Here is a 15,979-nt window from a genome sequence, read left to right as displayed (position 1 = left end):
CAAGTTCAGGCTGACGTTAGCAGTCAAAGAGTCAGCTATAGAAACATACCTCTTGAACAAACAGCAATATAAACAAACTCAGACTTTAAAAAGGGACAGGTTACTTATCAATTGTGTTATTTCAAGCAATATCTATAAGGACATCTCGGTATAAATGTCTATGCATCAAAAGAGGAACAAGAAAACAGCCGAAGCTTCCTCTAAAAAAACCTGAAAGCTAAAATATATAAACTCAAAAGGGTAATAAAAATAACACTTTTACATCCTTTTGCTTTTTAATAAAAGATCGTAATTTCTCTTACTCACTTATAATCTCACACTGGAATTTAAAATACAAAGACCAACACTATTAAAAAGTTTACCAAATCACTTTAATTTCTTTGCGGGAATGTCTACTCACTGTCCTGCACTTGAGAATTTCATTGTTCAGCCACTTAAATTCCCATGTTGCCTACAATTGTACAGTCAATGCAAAATCAATGCAAAAAATTCTTAATTTCAAAATAACATAAACCAGGACTGTACATAAAAGCAGACTAACAGCTTTGGGCACTATGGCAAGCAGGTCTATAACATAAGCCCAGGCTACTGAGCTCAAGTACTTAATTTTTAAAGAAATTAAAGGAAAATGTGAATGGAAGTAAAGAATTACAGTGCTATGCTGGCAAATCTGGATGTGACTTCTTTGACTACTGCGCGGCATCATACATGATCTTGGATAACGACCGACTTCAGTGCACACCTAACGATGGGGTGCTTATTCCTAGGAAGATGCGATACACTCTGCTATTTTCTTTAATTATCTTCTGCAGAAGACTCCAGCACTCAAGCCTTTTCTGCCTTTTTCTGCCTGTTAACTAACTTGGATCAGACAACAAAGAGGTCAAATATGCAGTACCAAATTTACTCAGACTTTGAAAACAGAAAGCCAGGGACCAGAAACCAAGTAAAAAATTAAACTGTTATCACCATACTATAAACAGTAGATCAGCTTTCATTTCCAGCAAGTACCATCACACTACCGTGTCAAACTTCATTATGAGAGATTTGTATCACCCTAAGAAAGTTTTGTTCACATCACTTAGTCTGATTAATCAACAGCTGCCAAATGCAAAAGTTAACAACCCTCATTTTCTTCAACTTCCAGCTTTATGTAAATCACAGTTTTGTCTGTGAAACAATTTCCATCCCTCTCACTTTACAAAGGAACTGAGAAACAAATAAAAAGTGCAGGCCCTGAAAGAAAAGCAGAGGAAAGAAACAAAAGCAAGTTACAACTGTGAGTATGGTGGAGAGTCAAGCTTTTTCAGAATACAGGCACACAGTATCAAGGAAATACAATCAGTTATTTGCTCTGCATGCTAATGACACTGCAGGTTCAGCTTTCGCATCGCAGCCATTGGTCTATTAGCCTCCAACCCCTTTGCAAGAAATTGTATTACTGTTTCAAGCCGTGCAGGTAGAAGGGGCACGCCACCTGATATACAGGACCATCTCACCCCTTGATGGTATATTTCTTGCATCATGATCCAGTGGGCGGAATAGAAGTGCTTCACTGCTCTGGCCAGGTGGACTTGTATATAGCTGCTTATCTTCACAGGGTGGGAAGAAGGCATAATAGAAATGAAATGACCAGATCTTTGTAATATGCATTACTTCATAATTAAAAAAAAAAAAATTAAAAAAATCAAGTGCTCAGAAGAATTGCATTACAAAAAGAGAAAGTAGCAAACTTTAGATCACATTCCTGGAGCAAACAGGATAAGAGGACAGTAAGTTACAGAAAAGCAGCCTTATATTCTTTGCATAAAGACAGTCTTTCCCAGCCACACAAAGTTAACTTGCATATGCTTTAGATTGCTAGCAAAAATCACAAGTTTTCAACTATTTCTATTTGTCTGTGAACATAGATCTCATTGGAGAGCAGGTATCACATTTTGAAAGAAATACTAGTTCCGTTACTATCAGTATAAATTAGAGAGCTGGCACAGGGTATTTTCTTTTAAGTTGCTCAGCTTTTTTTCTTAACTGACTTAGCTGTAAACCTGGGATCAAAAAGCTAGAAGGGAAATGCTAAAGCCGCTCAGGAGATTTGAATGCTGTGGGGAGAGCTCTTGTGCAAAGTCACTGCAATTTAGTTGCTGGTGATAGCAACATAATAAAAGATAAATCAGCTAATCCTAACTTCTGAGGGACCTAAGGGGATGGCTAGATTGCCACAGCCACGGCAGTGTGACTGGAAAAGGACAAGCATCCTGGCATCATTACACAGTCGAGGTTCGACAATTCTGCTGTGAGGCTGGTCCCTGGAATATGGCTTGATCCACCTGGCCCAGGAATGGATGAGATGTAAAGCCTTTTTATCAGTGCTTGTACTCTAAGAATGCCTTTCACCAAGAAACTGAGCATACTTTACAGCCCAGCACCATTCACACATCCTAGAAAGATTTCCATCTCTGCAGGGAAACTCCAACATTTCTTCTGCCAACACCATTACTTTCTGTTATTACTAATTATTCTAGAAGAGGAAGGAGAAAGATGGCCCATGGACTGAACAGGACAGGTGCTATATTAAGGTATAATAACATAGGTCATGCTTATCCTGTGCTACTTGAATTTCCTCCCAGAAAAGCAGACTCTGCATCCCCTATGCACATTCAGATCTCATCCTAATGTGGAATCAGCACATGGCAAGAAGGCGTACCCTGACCACAGGAACAGCTCAAGGGTCTCACCACAGAATAGAATAGAATAGATGCAGGCTGTAGTCACCCGAACTGGTGTACATTTGGGACACCACAGTCAGCAGGCATCTCAGAAACCTCATGCACATCTGCCATGGCAACTATGCCACCAATACCATGCAAGAATATTTGATCAATACTGCCTAAAAGGCTTCCTTTAATAATTATCACCACATTTTTTTCCTTCTTCAGCATTTAGTGGAAAGCAAATAGTTTAGTTCAAGACTGCAGCCTCCAGCAATTTGCACAGCATTCTTTTGATATCATTAAAGTAATTATTACATATAAAAACTCTTACATATACATATAATAACTGTTATTTCACTGAACTTTTTTCTAAGAAAGTTGCAGACTGACCAAAACAGCTGTAGAATAATAAAATCATAACAACCCATCCTTTAAAAATGTCAGCCCAGAGTAAAGGGAAAAGGAAACAGGATAATTTGAGAGATGACAGAATAAATGGGGCTTATAACAAAACTGAAAAATACAATGTTCATTTCCCCATCAGTTCAGGAAGGATTAGTAAATCTGAAAATAATATGTATCTATTTTTAAAGAAAATAATTCACTCTAAAATCAACATGTCACAAGAAGGTTAGAAAACATTGAGGTACATTTCTTAACAACAACATAGTTCTAAATGTCACACTTTTCTACCATACTTCCTCAGCATTCTCAGAAAACATATGAACAACTTCTGTAGGCTGAGACAACTGGAAAAGAACAGTCTTACTGAGATAACTTTGTACGAGAACATGTTGGGCATCAAAATCTAATAAATCATGTATTACAATTCTATTTATACTCTATGATCTTTAGACCATTACATGTCTTGGAGATCAATTTTTGGCAAAAAAGACACAATGAAACTATATTGATAATTCAGTAAGAGAACACTTCATCTTTCCAACTCTTAAGTATGCACTAGTTTATTGCTACCTAGCTAGTTCAGGATTAGAAACACAAAAACAAGAATGCATAAAAGAAATTGTTTTTAATTAAACAAATATTATTTCACTATCCAAACCTGAAAATTGTGACTTTATAACATTCCTGACCGCAAGGTTTAAATAATTTGATTCAGATTCAGAGGAGCACATAAATACTTTAATCTCACTGATTTCATTTTGTCCCCCTGTGTTATCCCACTGCAGATGTCATTCTCTCTACAAATGTCAGTCCCAGTATCAGAATGGCAACAGCAGTAACAGACCTGGTATGTGAGGTAACTGCAGGCGACACACAGCATTTGTGGGGGGAGAGGGATCAACAATACTTCTATGATTTCAAGAAGAAATTCTCTTTCTTGGACTTCACTTTCTTACCTTGGTTGCAGGTTTTTCCAGTGTATCCTGGGTGGCACTTACACTTGTTTGGCCCAACGCATTCACCATGTTTGCATCCTGGCTGGCATATAGCTGCAAACAGAGGAATAATCATTATTCTTCTGCTCCAGTCACAGCTGACAGCGCTTTACTTTGAAACAAATGGCAACGACCTAACAAATAGCACCGTTTATGTTCCTCCCTTCAGCATCACTATATGTTTCAAATAGCACTGTTCAAACATCAGATGCACTTTCAAAAGTAACTACCGCCCCAATACACATGGGAAGCACAAGAAACTTGTTAGTAGTCTATTTTTGTACAACACTATATTGTGCTGTTTCTGGGACATTAAACCCGCTTCATACCTAATCAGCAAACAGGCACTGAGCCTTCACTTTGCTCTATATATGTATGTACTATGATTCATGCCATTAAATCTGGTGAACCTGGAATACGCCCCAGCTGTATAGAAAATGCGTATACCAATGTCACAGGTGACATACAAACGAAGCCATAGTTCAGTCACAGATCCCAGCATTCCCCATTTTCCTCTATGACTATAAGGCAACACTCTCTACCCTTTATTAAGAAATGTTTTGCCTGAATCCCTCACTTTCGGATGTTTGCATTCTGGCATGGGAATTACTTTTATTTTTTTTTCTTTTGGAGGAAAAAAGCACTGGGTAAAAGCAAAAGCAACACTAATTGTAATATGCTGCTTTATTACTGCACACATCCAAATCACTTGTACTCAGAACATTTCAAGCATTTATTACCCAACCTGCTGTACGGATATACTCAGAATGTGACGTTATGATCTATTCTGCTTCCAGTGTCAAATTTGCCAGGTAATTTCTAATTACCCAAATGGAGCATAATACAGAACTCCAAGAAATAATAGTTAGGAAGCCATTTTTGGTACCTCTCTCAAACACAAATAAAATTCATAAAACAATTTTTTTAAAACTTCAATAATAAAACAAGCATTGCTTTTGAAAAAATATAAGAATTCATCCACAAATTTATTTTTACTGATGTAGGATTATCTAACAGGAATATTTTCAGAGTGCAACGAATCCTGCATAACTCTGGAAACCATTTTACAGCTGAAAATCTTAAACATTTCCAAGTCTTTTTTATTATAAATGTCTTTTGATTACTAAACATACTGTTTCAATCTACTGGAAAACTAAGTATTTACTATGTTCTAAAATGTTGTTTATCATTATATGACAAAATACAGATGCAAAATTCTGGTAAGCTTACTATTTAAGCAAGATGGACACAAATTAGACAGAAATTAGAGGGTGGCATAACTTGAATACCCTGTAATCAGGATTTGCTATTTACCCTGGCTTTAAGTTCACTTTCTAGACTAACAGTATCCCTTGGAATTTGCAAAGTAACTAACTAGATCCAGCTGTAGTATTAATTAATCTGACAACAGGCTGTATCATTAAATTGGATGCATTAAGGATGTAATTTAACAGAAATCTGTCAGAAGGCACTCAAAAATGTAGCTTGCATTCTAGCCAAGCTGTTCAACAGGGTTGAATTAAACAAAATTGAAACAGAAACAAGAGATTAGTTTTGGTTGTGGAAGAACTATGCAAATACATCTCTGATGTTCTAAAATCTTTTCCATAAGATTCAAGGCATCCAGAATCAACAATTCCCACAACTGCATCCACAGAAGCAACTGTTAGCATAGAAGGAGTTTGCTCCAGTTTTATGACTGCATTTGCCCCATATTATCAGGGAAGTTTTTTTGTTTAAACATTATATATATATATGTGTGTGTGTGTGTATATATATGGCCAGTGATATCCCCTGAGGACATAAAAACTTGTTTTAAATCTACAGCACTGCTCTTGATGGAACTTCCTAATATGATGGTGCAACCTCCTTCCTAAAACTGTCTTAAGGAATATCTTAAAAGGCAACAGAGAGGGATGTTTCTAGTTAATCCAAGATTATTTTTTTTCCCCAATAAACACCGTCCAGAAACAAAGAAACAGGATTCAGGTTCAGAAACACCTCTCAATCACAGTGTTAGGGAAAGGGGGGTGCTTAGACTACTAGAAGGTATGTTTCAAAAAGCATGCCCTTGGGTAATGGACAGATTTGACTGAAGAGCAACTGATACATCATGAAAAACTTCTGGAACATTGTAGTTGGAAACAATTACTGCTTTTTTAATCACTATGGTCAAAACCAGAAAAAATGATCTTTGTGTAAGAGCTCATTTAGACAGTGAGACTGTTATCTTCCTGACATCATAGACCCAAGTCTAATTAGAGGTGACGATGGCAAAATGAAGACTACGAAGACCAACTTCATGACTTTGAAGTCACTGAGGAAAAAAAAATAAATGTGATCTAAACTACAGTACAGAAACAGAAATTACTATATGTTTTTGAAAGCTTCCATGAAATTTCAACTGCACTTCAAAGAAAAACCATATTGTGGAGTAGGATACTGTTAGATAACAATTACTCTTTAAAAAACACAAAGCACCATGGGAACAGCTTGGTGTCTACAGTTCAGTAGGTGAACCTGTGGCAACTATAGTTTAGCCAACTTTAAAAGTCTTGGCCCCTTGCTCATTTGCACAGATTGTAAATTAGCAGCAGCTCAGAGAAAAAAGATCTCATACTTGAAGACAAAAAGCCTTATAAAATTCAGTAATGAAATAAATGAGATTTTCGTTTCATATAGAAATGAAAATGTTCCTCAAATTCAGAAGGTCAAATACATTTGTATTAGGAATCAGATGTTTTGCTTAACTCAGTTAACCAAGCAGGTCAGATATCATACTGGAACAAAAATTATGTATTAGTATTTGTTTAAAACAAACGATATACAACTATCTACAGATACGAAAGATGTAACATAGGCCATGTTATTAAATCAAGCAATGGGATCTGTGGGATCTTCAAGAGATCATCTAGTTCAATGCTTCTCAACAAACTTAGTTCCATACTATACCTGCAGTATTTAATGGCTTGTATGACATACAGGTGGCTAACTCCTGATCTAGGTTACCTCCTATAATTATATCTTGAGGTAACCTCTTAAGAAATGCATTTAAATCACATGACAGATATATCTCTCTCTCCTGTTTTTAAAAGTCTCAGTTAAAAGAGATCTCAGTGCCTCAGCAGTCTACAGCTCAAGAATCTCTACTACCACAAGGAGAGTTTCCTAATGATTAGCAAATCATTATCCATAAAGTCAAGGACATCATAAAATGCTTTTTTTGCACATTAATCACATATTTGCAAACCTATGTTTGGTGCCAAACACTGTACTTGAAGAAATCCTGTTTATTAGAGTACATTCTGTGCACTTTGACTACTTAAATATTACGCATCTTATTTATACACAGCTGCTGAAATGCAATACAATGCTACAACTGAAGAAGTTCTATACACAAGAGAAAAGCCCTTTGCAGTAAGCTTAGCAACATCTGCAGCTCAGCCAACACCACGGATACATCCCACAGCAATTCCATCAGGAACCAAGCCACCGTCACCATCACAATCACCACTGTATTATCTGTCCTCCCATTAACTTGAACAGGGCTTTGCATGGTGCTCAGGAGTTAAGAAGCTGATGGTGTTCAGCCAAGTCTGCACACATGGGGACATCTACATGTCCTTCCCACTGACCTCTACCAGAGTCCCCAGGCCCAGAGAGGTGGGCTGCCTCACGCTCTGCAAAACACTTCCTTTTCCTCACGCCACCTCCCCGCCAAAGGAGGAGCTGCTCCTGCACGGCAGCAGATACACGCTCGCTCACTCCCAAAGACTTCTGATTGAACACGGTCAGCAATGAGGTACAGGTATAAAAATAAGCTTGAGCCTGACTTTCATCGTTTCCTTTAATAGCAGGCAATTATTTCAGCTGTTTGGTATAAGTCTTGGTATACACTATGTATGCTGATGTGACTGGGTTTTTTCTGTGAATTTTGCACTCTTATTTTCTTGCAAAATTCCAGATGGAATGGAATGGAATATTTCAGTTGCTTTGCCCACACACAGTTGCATGGAGTTTATCCATTTTTTTAACACAATTAGACTCATAAGTAGTAGGGAAAAAAGTCTCCCAACTAATATTCTTTGCGTCTTGAAAATTATAAAATTCCCCCACAACTGACCACAACAACTAATACAAATATCATTTCCCTCCAATCAACTCACATTTCCACTGACTGAAATAAGCCATAATTCCCATGGACTTCATTCTGCTACATAACACTCACTTCCCTACTAGGTGAGAAGGAAATGTAGCCAGTGGAGCATTACACCAGGCTGAAAAAGTCACACTCTTACATGCTTAGGGCAATGAAGTCCAGATGATAGGAGTATAAAAAGGTTGCCAAAAAGAAGCAAAAACTTTCTACTCTTTATAATAGTAATTGTTTTAAACAAAAGCTAGAAGTAAACTTGTATAGGCAAGCACCAGTAAAACAAGATTGATAATTTATTGTTGAATCAATACCAACCAAGACCTACCATTTCTCCAAGGATTCCTCTCTGAAAGCATTTAAACTGGCACGCCATTGGGTAGTAGCAATGTTGTCTGAGACAGACAGAAAGAAATCCTAAGCACAGCTATTTTCATCTTTAGTCAACTGCTGCTTTTTTATCTAGGCCATAGGATAAACCACAACTAAACTTTCTATTTCATTTTGTTGCCCAATTCATTCAAGAGATACCAGCAAATAAACTCTGGTCTCATGATTATTCATTTCAGTTTGATCATTCAAAACTCTTTTTTGAGGCCAGATGTGAAGACTTGCTCTGTCTCAGTTCCCACTGCCTTCAATGGAGTCGAGGAGGTATCCTAAAGCCTTTTATTTGGCCATAAATCTAACAGATTACCTATTTAAAAGGTTGGCAAGAACTACCTTCTCCTCCAAAATAAGATGATAAATACCACCTTTTAAGTCTAGAACTTCAGGACAAATTAAACTTCCTGTAAAAATAACACAAGGAATTGAAACATGAATGAGTGGTTTGGGTTTAGGGTTGGGGTTTTTTCCAGTGTGGAAGAGAGGGAGAAAGACTTTCTGGTGAAATGCACGTGCTGTTAGCACATGCTATTCTTGTGTAAAAGCCAGAAGCCACCGATCCTCCCAGCCAGTACTAGCTGCTGGTGGTGTCTGAGCATGACTCAATCATTCTAAAGTATTATTTAATCGTTGCATAAATACCATAAATTAAAAACACATTCAATCAATTCATTACGGGTCTATAATGTTGGGGTTTTTAAAGTTCATCTGTATTTTCTCCCTGCACACAGCTCCCTCAGAACTGCTTTGGAAGTCCCCCTCAGGTTTTGTCAGTTCCTCTGTACTAGGCTGCCCAACTTTTGAGGGCATAGGTGACTACCATATGCTGTCCCCTCTGTTCCTTCTCCTCTAGAATTTTAATGTTAATGATTTATTTCCTGATTATGAAACACTGTTTGGTGGAGTCCTAACCAGACAGTTGCATTGCCTGTTTCCTACCTAACTCCTCTTCATTTGTGGCCAACAATGGAAATCCCTGAGCTTTCTTAGCGAAGTGTCTCTACCAATTTAACTTCTTTGGTTTTTCAGCACTCCTAGCAACATCTTTCATCAAAACAGCCTTCAGTATAATTCTGTATGTAATTCTTACATTCTTTTTCTCTGCTTTGCCTCTTAATTTCTGTTTCTTAATAGTTATTTCTTATTCCTTACATCATCTTTCTTGAGTGATACCAAGAGAGTTTCATTGACAGAAGTTGCCCTCAAAGTCTTTAATTGCTCTTTCTGCATCCCTCCACTCAAATCTGCCTCAAATGCCAGACTGCAGATGTCCAATCTGTCCTTGAACTTCCATTTTCATCTCTCCGAAGTCTAAAAATATGCATAGAAATACCTGTATCTGAAACAAACTATGCCAACCATCTGCCCAAATGGCCTTGCTTCCGCCTTCTCTTCCCAAGTAACACACAGCCCCTTATTTTCTCTGACTTTAAATCACAGCTCCTCAAAATTCTGTTTGTCCAAATGCAGAAATTAATTTGTGCATCAACCCAGAGATGATTAGATACTATTCAACTTCACAAGCCTTTACTGTGTTGAGCAGTGCTTACACAGTCAAGGCCTCTTCTGCTTCTCCAACCGCCCCGCCAGCGGTATGGCTGGGGGTGCACAAGAAGTTGGGGGGAGACACAGACAGGACAGCTGACCCAAACTGACCAAAGGGATATTCCATACCATATGACATCATGCTCAGCTTATAACGGGCTTGGGGAAGAGGAAGGACGGGGGGGTGGCAGCATTCAGAGTAATGGCGTTTGTCTTCCCAAGTCACTGTTACGTGTGAAAGAGCCCTGCTTTCCTGGAGATGGCTGAACACCTCCCTGCCCATGGGAAGTGGGGAATGAATTCCTTGCTTTGCTTTGCTTGTGCGCGCGGCTTTTGCTTTACCTATTAAACTGTCTTTATCTCAACCCACGAGTTTTCTCACTTTCACTCTTTCAATTCTCTCCCCCATCCCGACGGGGGGGAGTGAGTGAGCGGCCGCGTGGTGCTCAGCTGCCGGCTGGGGTAAAACCACGACAGTTGCCCCAGTGCCAACTTATACTAAGACTTGCATGCTGGTGAAACAAGCTTTCCTCTATGCTTCCTCCTTCACCTGAAACTGACTCCCTTTTTCCTGTGGTGCTAACAGACCACAACCTCAAGTTCTATACTTCCCTTCCTCAGAGCCAGCTTCAGCTCATGGCTATTTCTGTTTACTTTTGGTAATTCTTCACAAATTATGCAATTGCATAAACGCACACTCAGGAAAATAAATCTTCCTTATTCACAGTCATTTTGATCTTGAATCCCAAAGGTATGTGCTAATTTGTAAAATAAATCACTGCAGCTCTGTCAGAGTTACATATTTCTTTTTTGTTCAACTACATACAAATGCAGGAGAATGCATAAAGCTTAACCTACCACACAGTTACCAGTAGGTGGTAAAAACACGTCATACCCATAACTCACATTACAGAATTACTTCTGAAAAATATAACTTTGCTTCCAAAGTAAGTGTATTAGCAGTCATGACATATATCTCTGCAGAGCTTAATAAGCCTGACTAGGGCAACTGGGTATTAATTTTCAGATAATTTCATACGAAAAACATTCCTTAGTCTACTTTTTAAAAGATAACAAATGTCCTTGACCAACTTCTTTAACTAGAGATTGATAATATCATCAGATAAAATGGTGGTATCTAATGCCTGAATATTTTTTCACAAATTACTTGCACTTACTTGTAACATTCATGATAACAAATGTTGTCAAAATGCATGCTTAAGCTTCCATCTGAAACATACAGTTCCATTAAGTAAGTAGCTCCCAATTTTTCATGCACAACTACTACATTTGCCTGGGTAAATCAGTTACTCTATTTGCACATACGATTCTGGTAACAGCACATTAACATGACAAACTGCAATCAGTGTGGGCTATTCATTGCAGTGAATTCTTTGCTTGCCTCTGACTGCTGCCAAATGTGTTTCCAAACTGCATACACAAATCCAGACCCTGATTCATGAATGCGTTGCTATTCAGAACAGCACTTAAAGGCACGTGTAACTTAAGTATGGGTAACACTGAAATCAATAGGATTTAATGAAGTCAGTGAAAGTTAATCTCATGCTTATGCACTTAAATACTCTTTAAAAATAAGTGAAAAGTTCATCTACACAATGCAAAATTAGAAAAGCAAGAATTATTTCACGCTTTGTCAAGCTTTTCATGTTTGCATTTCAAGTGGCTTGTGGCAATTGCTTAAAGAACGGTGCTTTATCATCTCAAACTCCTGTTTGTTACCTGAATCTTTCTGCTTGCCTACTGAATTCTAGCAGGTAGAAGCAGGCTAGCATGAGTGTCTCTGCATGGCAGCAGAAAACAAGCTGGGCCCTATTACTGTTTTGTTTATTAGAATGTAAGACCCACTGGCTTCAGCAGAGTAACTTCTGTATCACAGTAACAAAGCTGACTTTCACGGACAGATGAACAAACAGCTGACTGCTTTGCTCCCCTTTATAACGACTGGTACTCCCGCCACGAGGGGTAAGGAAACAAGACATATCAACTCCTAAGCAGCAGCAGACTACAGCCCTGGGTACCAATGTGAACTAGTGCTGATTTCATTTGGCTCTTAACGTGCCAGGTTGGTCGCTGCTGTAGGCCAGGGGCTGTCAAGTTTCCCTGTTGTGGGAATGACAACTTGTAGTGGAGGTGCAAAGCAGGCAACGGTGGGGGCAGTAAGTGCTTTGGTCATCCCAAACTAACCTCCCACTGCACATGATTCAATAGTGTGAAAGCAAAATCAGGCCTCCTAAGTCTGACAGCTTGAAAATACATTGCTGAGAGTATAAACAATTGGCAGGAAGCAAAAAGTATTGTCTGGGGCTTGAGGGTAAAATAAAGAAAAATGAAAAGAGTGAAAAGGGAAAAGTTTAGAAAATAAGTATCTCATCAGATAGGTGACTGGGATAAAACAGCCCTGTTAATTTCCTTCCCCCCTTGTCTTCCCCAAATCAAATGTTTAAAAAAAGAGAGAAAAAAAGAACATCTACATCTTCTTGTCACGTATTATAGTTATGACTTAGAGGCCATAACTCCAAGTCATAACCTTGCCAAAATTATTTCAAGAAATATGTTCAGCTAACCTTTGGGCTGGCACCTTAGGCTGGCTATTCTCTGCCTTAAGACGTAGAAAGCTGCAAAACAAATATCCAAAAAAAGAAATTCCAACTTTTTTTTCCTGTAAGGAGGATGGACTTGGCTGGGGTTTTTATCAACTTGTTACATTCCTGGAGACTTAACACACATTCAACATTCAGAGCTTTTCTGAAACAAAAGAAATTCTGGTACACATTTAAAAATGGAAATACTTTACATCAGTATTTCATTATGAGATTTAACAAACACATTCTGATACATAAGAGTAATTAAATATACTAAATTAATTAATTAAATATAATTAATTAAATATAATGACGTGATGCTATTCTTATTCAATCAACTAAGGAGCTACACTTTGTCATGTTTCATATGGTACATAGTCGTAAAAATTCTCGTGTTTCACAGTTTAGGTTCATTGTTTCCATCAACAGAACATAAATGCTTTTCTTAAAGAGACAGTATCCTTTTGTTTAAATATAGGTATATATTTTTAATGCTGCGTCTCCACAGAGCAAACATAAAGGGTTAGCCTCTGGATGCTAATTTGAGAGTAATTAAAATTACACCGACATGCAACCAATAAACATGCTGGCATATAAATCTATTGGTCATTTTTATAGTGTTTAAATTTTGAATGTCATCTAAATTAAAACTAATGCTTAGAGACCTTTTCAGCTCTTACTACCATATGAAACCAGATATGCTACAAAACTTAAATAAGATGCAATCACAGATTTATGTTTCAGGCTTATTTTAAATCAATTTATTTGCCAATAAAATTAATGTTAGCAGCATAGCTTGTTAGGCTACATAGCCTTATTATAAAAGACTGGGACTTAACTGCAGCAGCAACTCTTTCTGTTCTAAATAGTATGTGACCAACACTTAAGAGTTTGTTATGATTGCAACTCATATTGGTTTAAATCAGTTTTAACCGGAAAGTCCCTTAGTGTTTGTTACAGTGGAAGGAGGCCCCCCAAGTTGTTGCTGGGCTTTGAGAGAAGCTCCAAATACAAATATACTACAGTTATAAATGGTCAAATCATGTTACTGTTGAGATTTCCTCGGAAAAAAATGGACCGCAAAACTATTATTCTATGTATGAAGTGCAGGAGGGATGCAGTGAGGAAGTGGAAAAGGATACTGTATCTTTAACATACTAAAGTCATAACTGCTTTAAAAGCATAAAGCTTCTAAACTGAAAAAAAACCACCAAAAAACACCACCATAACTGAATAAAAATAGCAAAACCTCATTTTTTTCTTGCATGGTAGTATTAAAGCAGTATTGCAATTCTGTATAAATGTCTTTTCTTTGAAAAGTACATAGGATGCACAAAAATATTGGTCATTTTTAAGAAGCAGACATGCTGCATATCAGTATTAATTAAACATTGCCAACACAATGCATTAATACAGACTGTATGCTTGCAACCACAAATTCAGTAACAAAATTCTTACCAGCTTTAAGAAGGTTTCTGCTAATGGGTCAGCCTCCTGGAAGCCAGTCTTTTCAGTTCATCATTGACAAAATCGTGGTTTTATTTTTGTACATCTTGGACTATACAGAATTGCCATCTCCACTGAAAGCATTGTTATGTGCAAGAAACAGAAGTCTTAAGCAGCTCATAGCCTCTTCTCCCATTGATGTTTGAGATGATTTATATGGGTAAACTCCCATCAATATTATCATTGGTTATACCAAATCTCCTTCTAGGCATCAATGAGAGCACAATCACCTCTTCCCCTCCTCCCACCACCTTTCATCCCTGTAAACAGATTGCACAGTACAGATACACAGTCTTTAAGCTCATTAGGACAGGAGCAGCAGCACAGACAGTGTAAGTTTCTTCACAACTTGTAAGAAGGCAGCAGCATGCACAGTTTCCAGCAAAGCATTTGGTTATGCCTGCATCTGCTCTATCAGCTTGTACAAGCTCCCCCCCCCCTCTTGCAGGTCCTCTTAAGAACCTCCTGATATAGGAAAATGCTTTCTACTAGGTTTGATCAAATCTAAATGCTAATCTGACATACTTCAATTAACATTTTTTTAATGGTGCAATGCTAAAGTGAGGTGTAAACTGATGGCTTGACATACTTTTACTAATGGGCTATTTTACTGTATAGGTTCTTGATTGCTCTGCCCTAGGTTTTTAAAGCTAATTGTCATGAGTTTAGTGTAAAGTGGTGGGAAACTACTTTGCTGACCTATTCTGGTTTTGCTTCCTAGGTATAACCAGATAACCAGGAGTTAGAACGGATGGATGCTCTGAAAGAGCACAGTCATCTTCACAACCCCCTCTCAAGACAGACTTCATGGACTTTGTCATTGGTTAAGGAGAATTCAACATCGAAATGACTGAAGTAATCAAATAACATCACTACTTGTAAAATCCATGTTCAGTGGGATTTTATTCCTGTTAAGTATCTTCTGTTGGTCAAACTTTCTGCCCACTGGACAAAAACTCCGAGGAACAGCCATGCAGACTCATGCCAACAGAGGATCTGACAGTAGATCTGCATCCCTTTATAGAAGCTGCAGATTCAACCTTCTATTCTGCACGCATGCGAACGCAGCAAAAGGAACCATTTTTGCCATGACCTCTAGCAAAGGAGTTGTCCAAACTGTAATCCAGAATGAGAATTCAAGTATTTTTAATTGCTTTTCTTAGAAAAAAAAATCTTGCTGAACCTTTTAAATCTATGTATCTCTTTCTACAGTTCTTGGCTGTTAAACTGCAGCTGAAATTTTCAAGCAAAAGGCAGCCTACATCTTTAGTGTACCTTGACTACATAGAACTAGCACACAAATCAATTACAAACAGACATGCAGCCAAGTACAAAGCAGGTGTATTTTGTTCATGAAAGGCACACACACATGGAAACCATTTTTATAGCTTTTGAAAGGACTACAGAGATATTTGTAAGCCAGCTAAAAGTAAGGCAGGTAGACCATTAGTTCTGAGAATAACTTTCAGGGAACCAAGATGGATTAGTGGCAAAAACATCCACAAAGAACTACTACTTTTCCAATAACCCCTAGCATGGCCTGTTGGAAAAGGGAGGAACTTTCATACTGAGGAATAAAAAGCATCACACTACTTCTCACATAAGTCTCTGCATGAAATGAGTGCATCTCTTATCCCATATTTTAGTTTTCTGATAGGCTAACCAGGTTCCAGA

General features: G+C 37.9%; 1 protein-coding gene across 8 annotated transcripts in view; it reads right to left on the bottom strand.

Annotated features, from left to right (window-relative positions):
• The window catches only part of NPNT (nephronectin), a 54,169-nt gene that overhangs the window by 31,405 nt on the left and 6,785 nt on the right, over positions 1 to 15,979 (bottom strand). For 4 of the 8 annotated variants that reach the window (XM_054824776.1, XM_054824780.1, XM_054824778.1 and 1 more), the window contains exon 3: positions 4,073 to 4,165. In XM_054824776.1, the coding sequence (XP_054680751.1) occupies positions 4,073 to 4,165 (93 nt within the window). Of the gene's footprint in view, positions 1 to 1,499; positions 1,593 to 4,072; positions 4,166 to 12,781; positions 12,833 to 15,979 lie in introns of all 8 variants that reach the window. The other 4 variants (XM_054824779.1, XM_054824775.1, XM_054824777.1 and 1 more) reach the window with 2 other exon arrangements.

The sequence above is a fragment of the Grus americana genome, chromosome 4, assembly GCF_028858705.1.
Source record: "Grus americana isolate bGruAme1 chromosome 4, bGruAme1.mat, whole genome shotgun sequence".
NCBI lineage: Eukaryota > Metazoa > Chordata > Aves > Gruiformes > Gruidae > Grus > Grus americana.
This window is presented reverse-complemented; position numbering and strand designations above follow the sequence as displayed.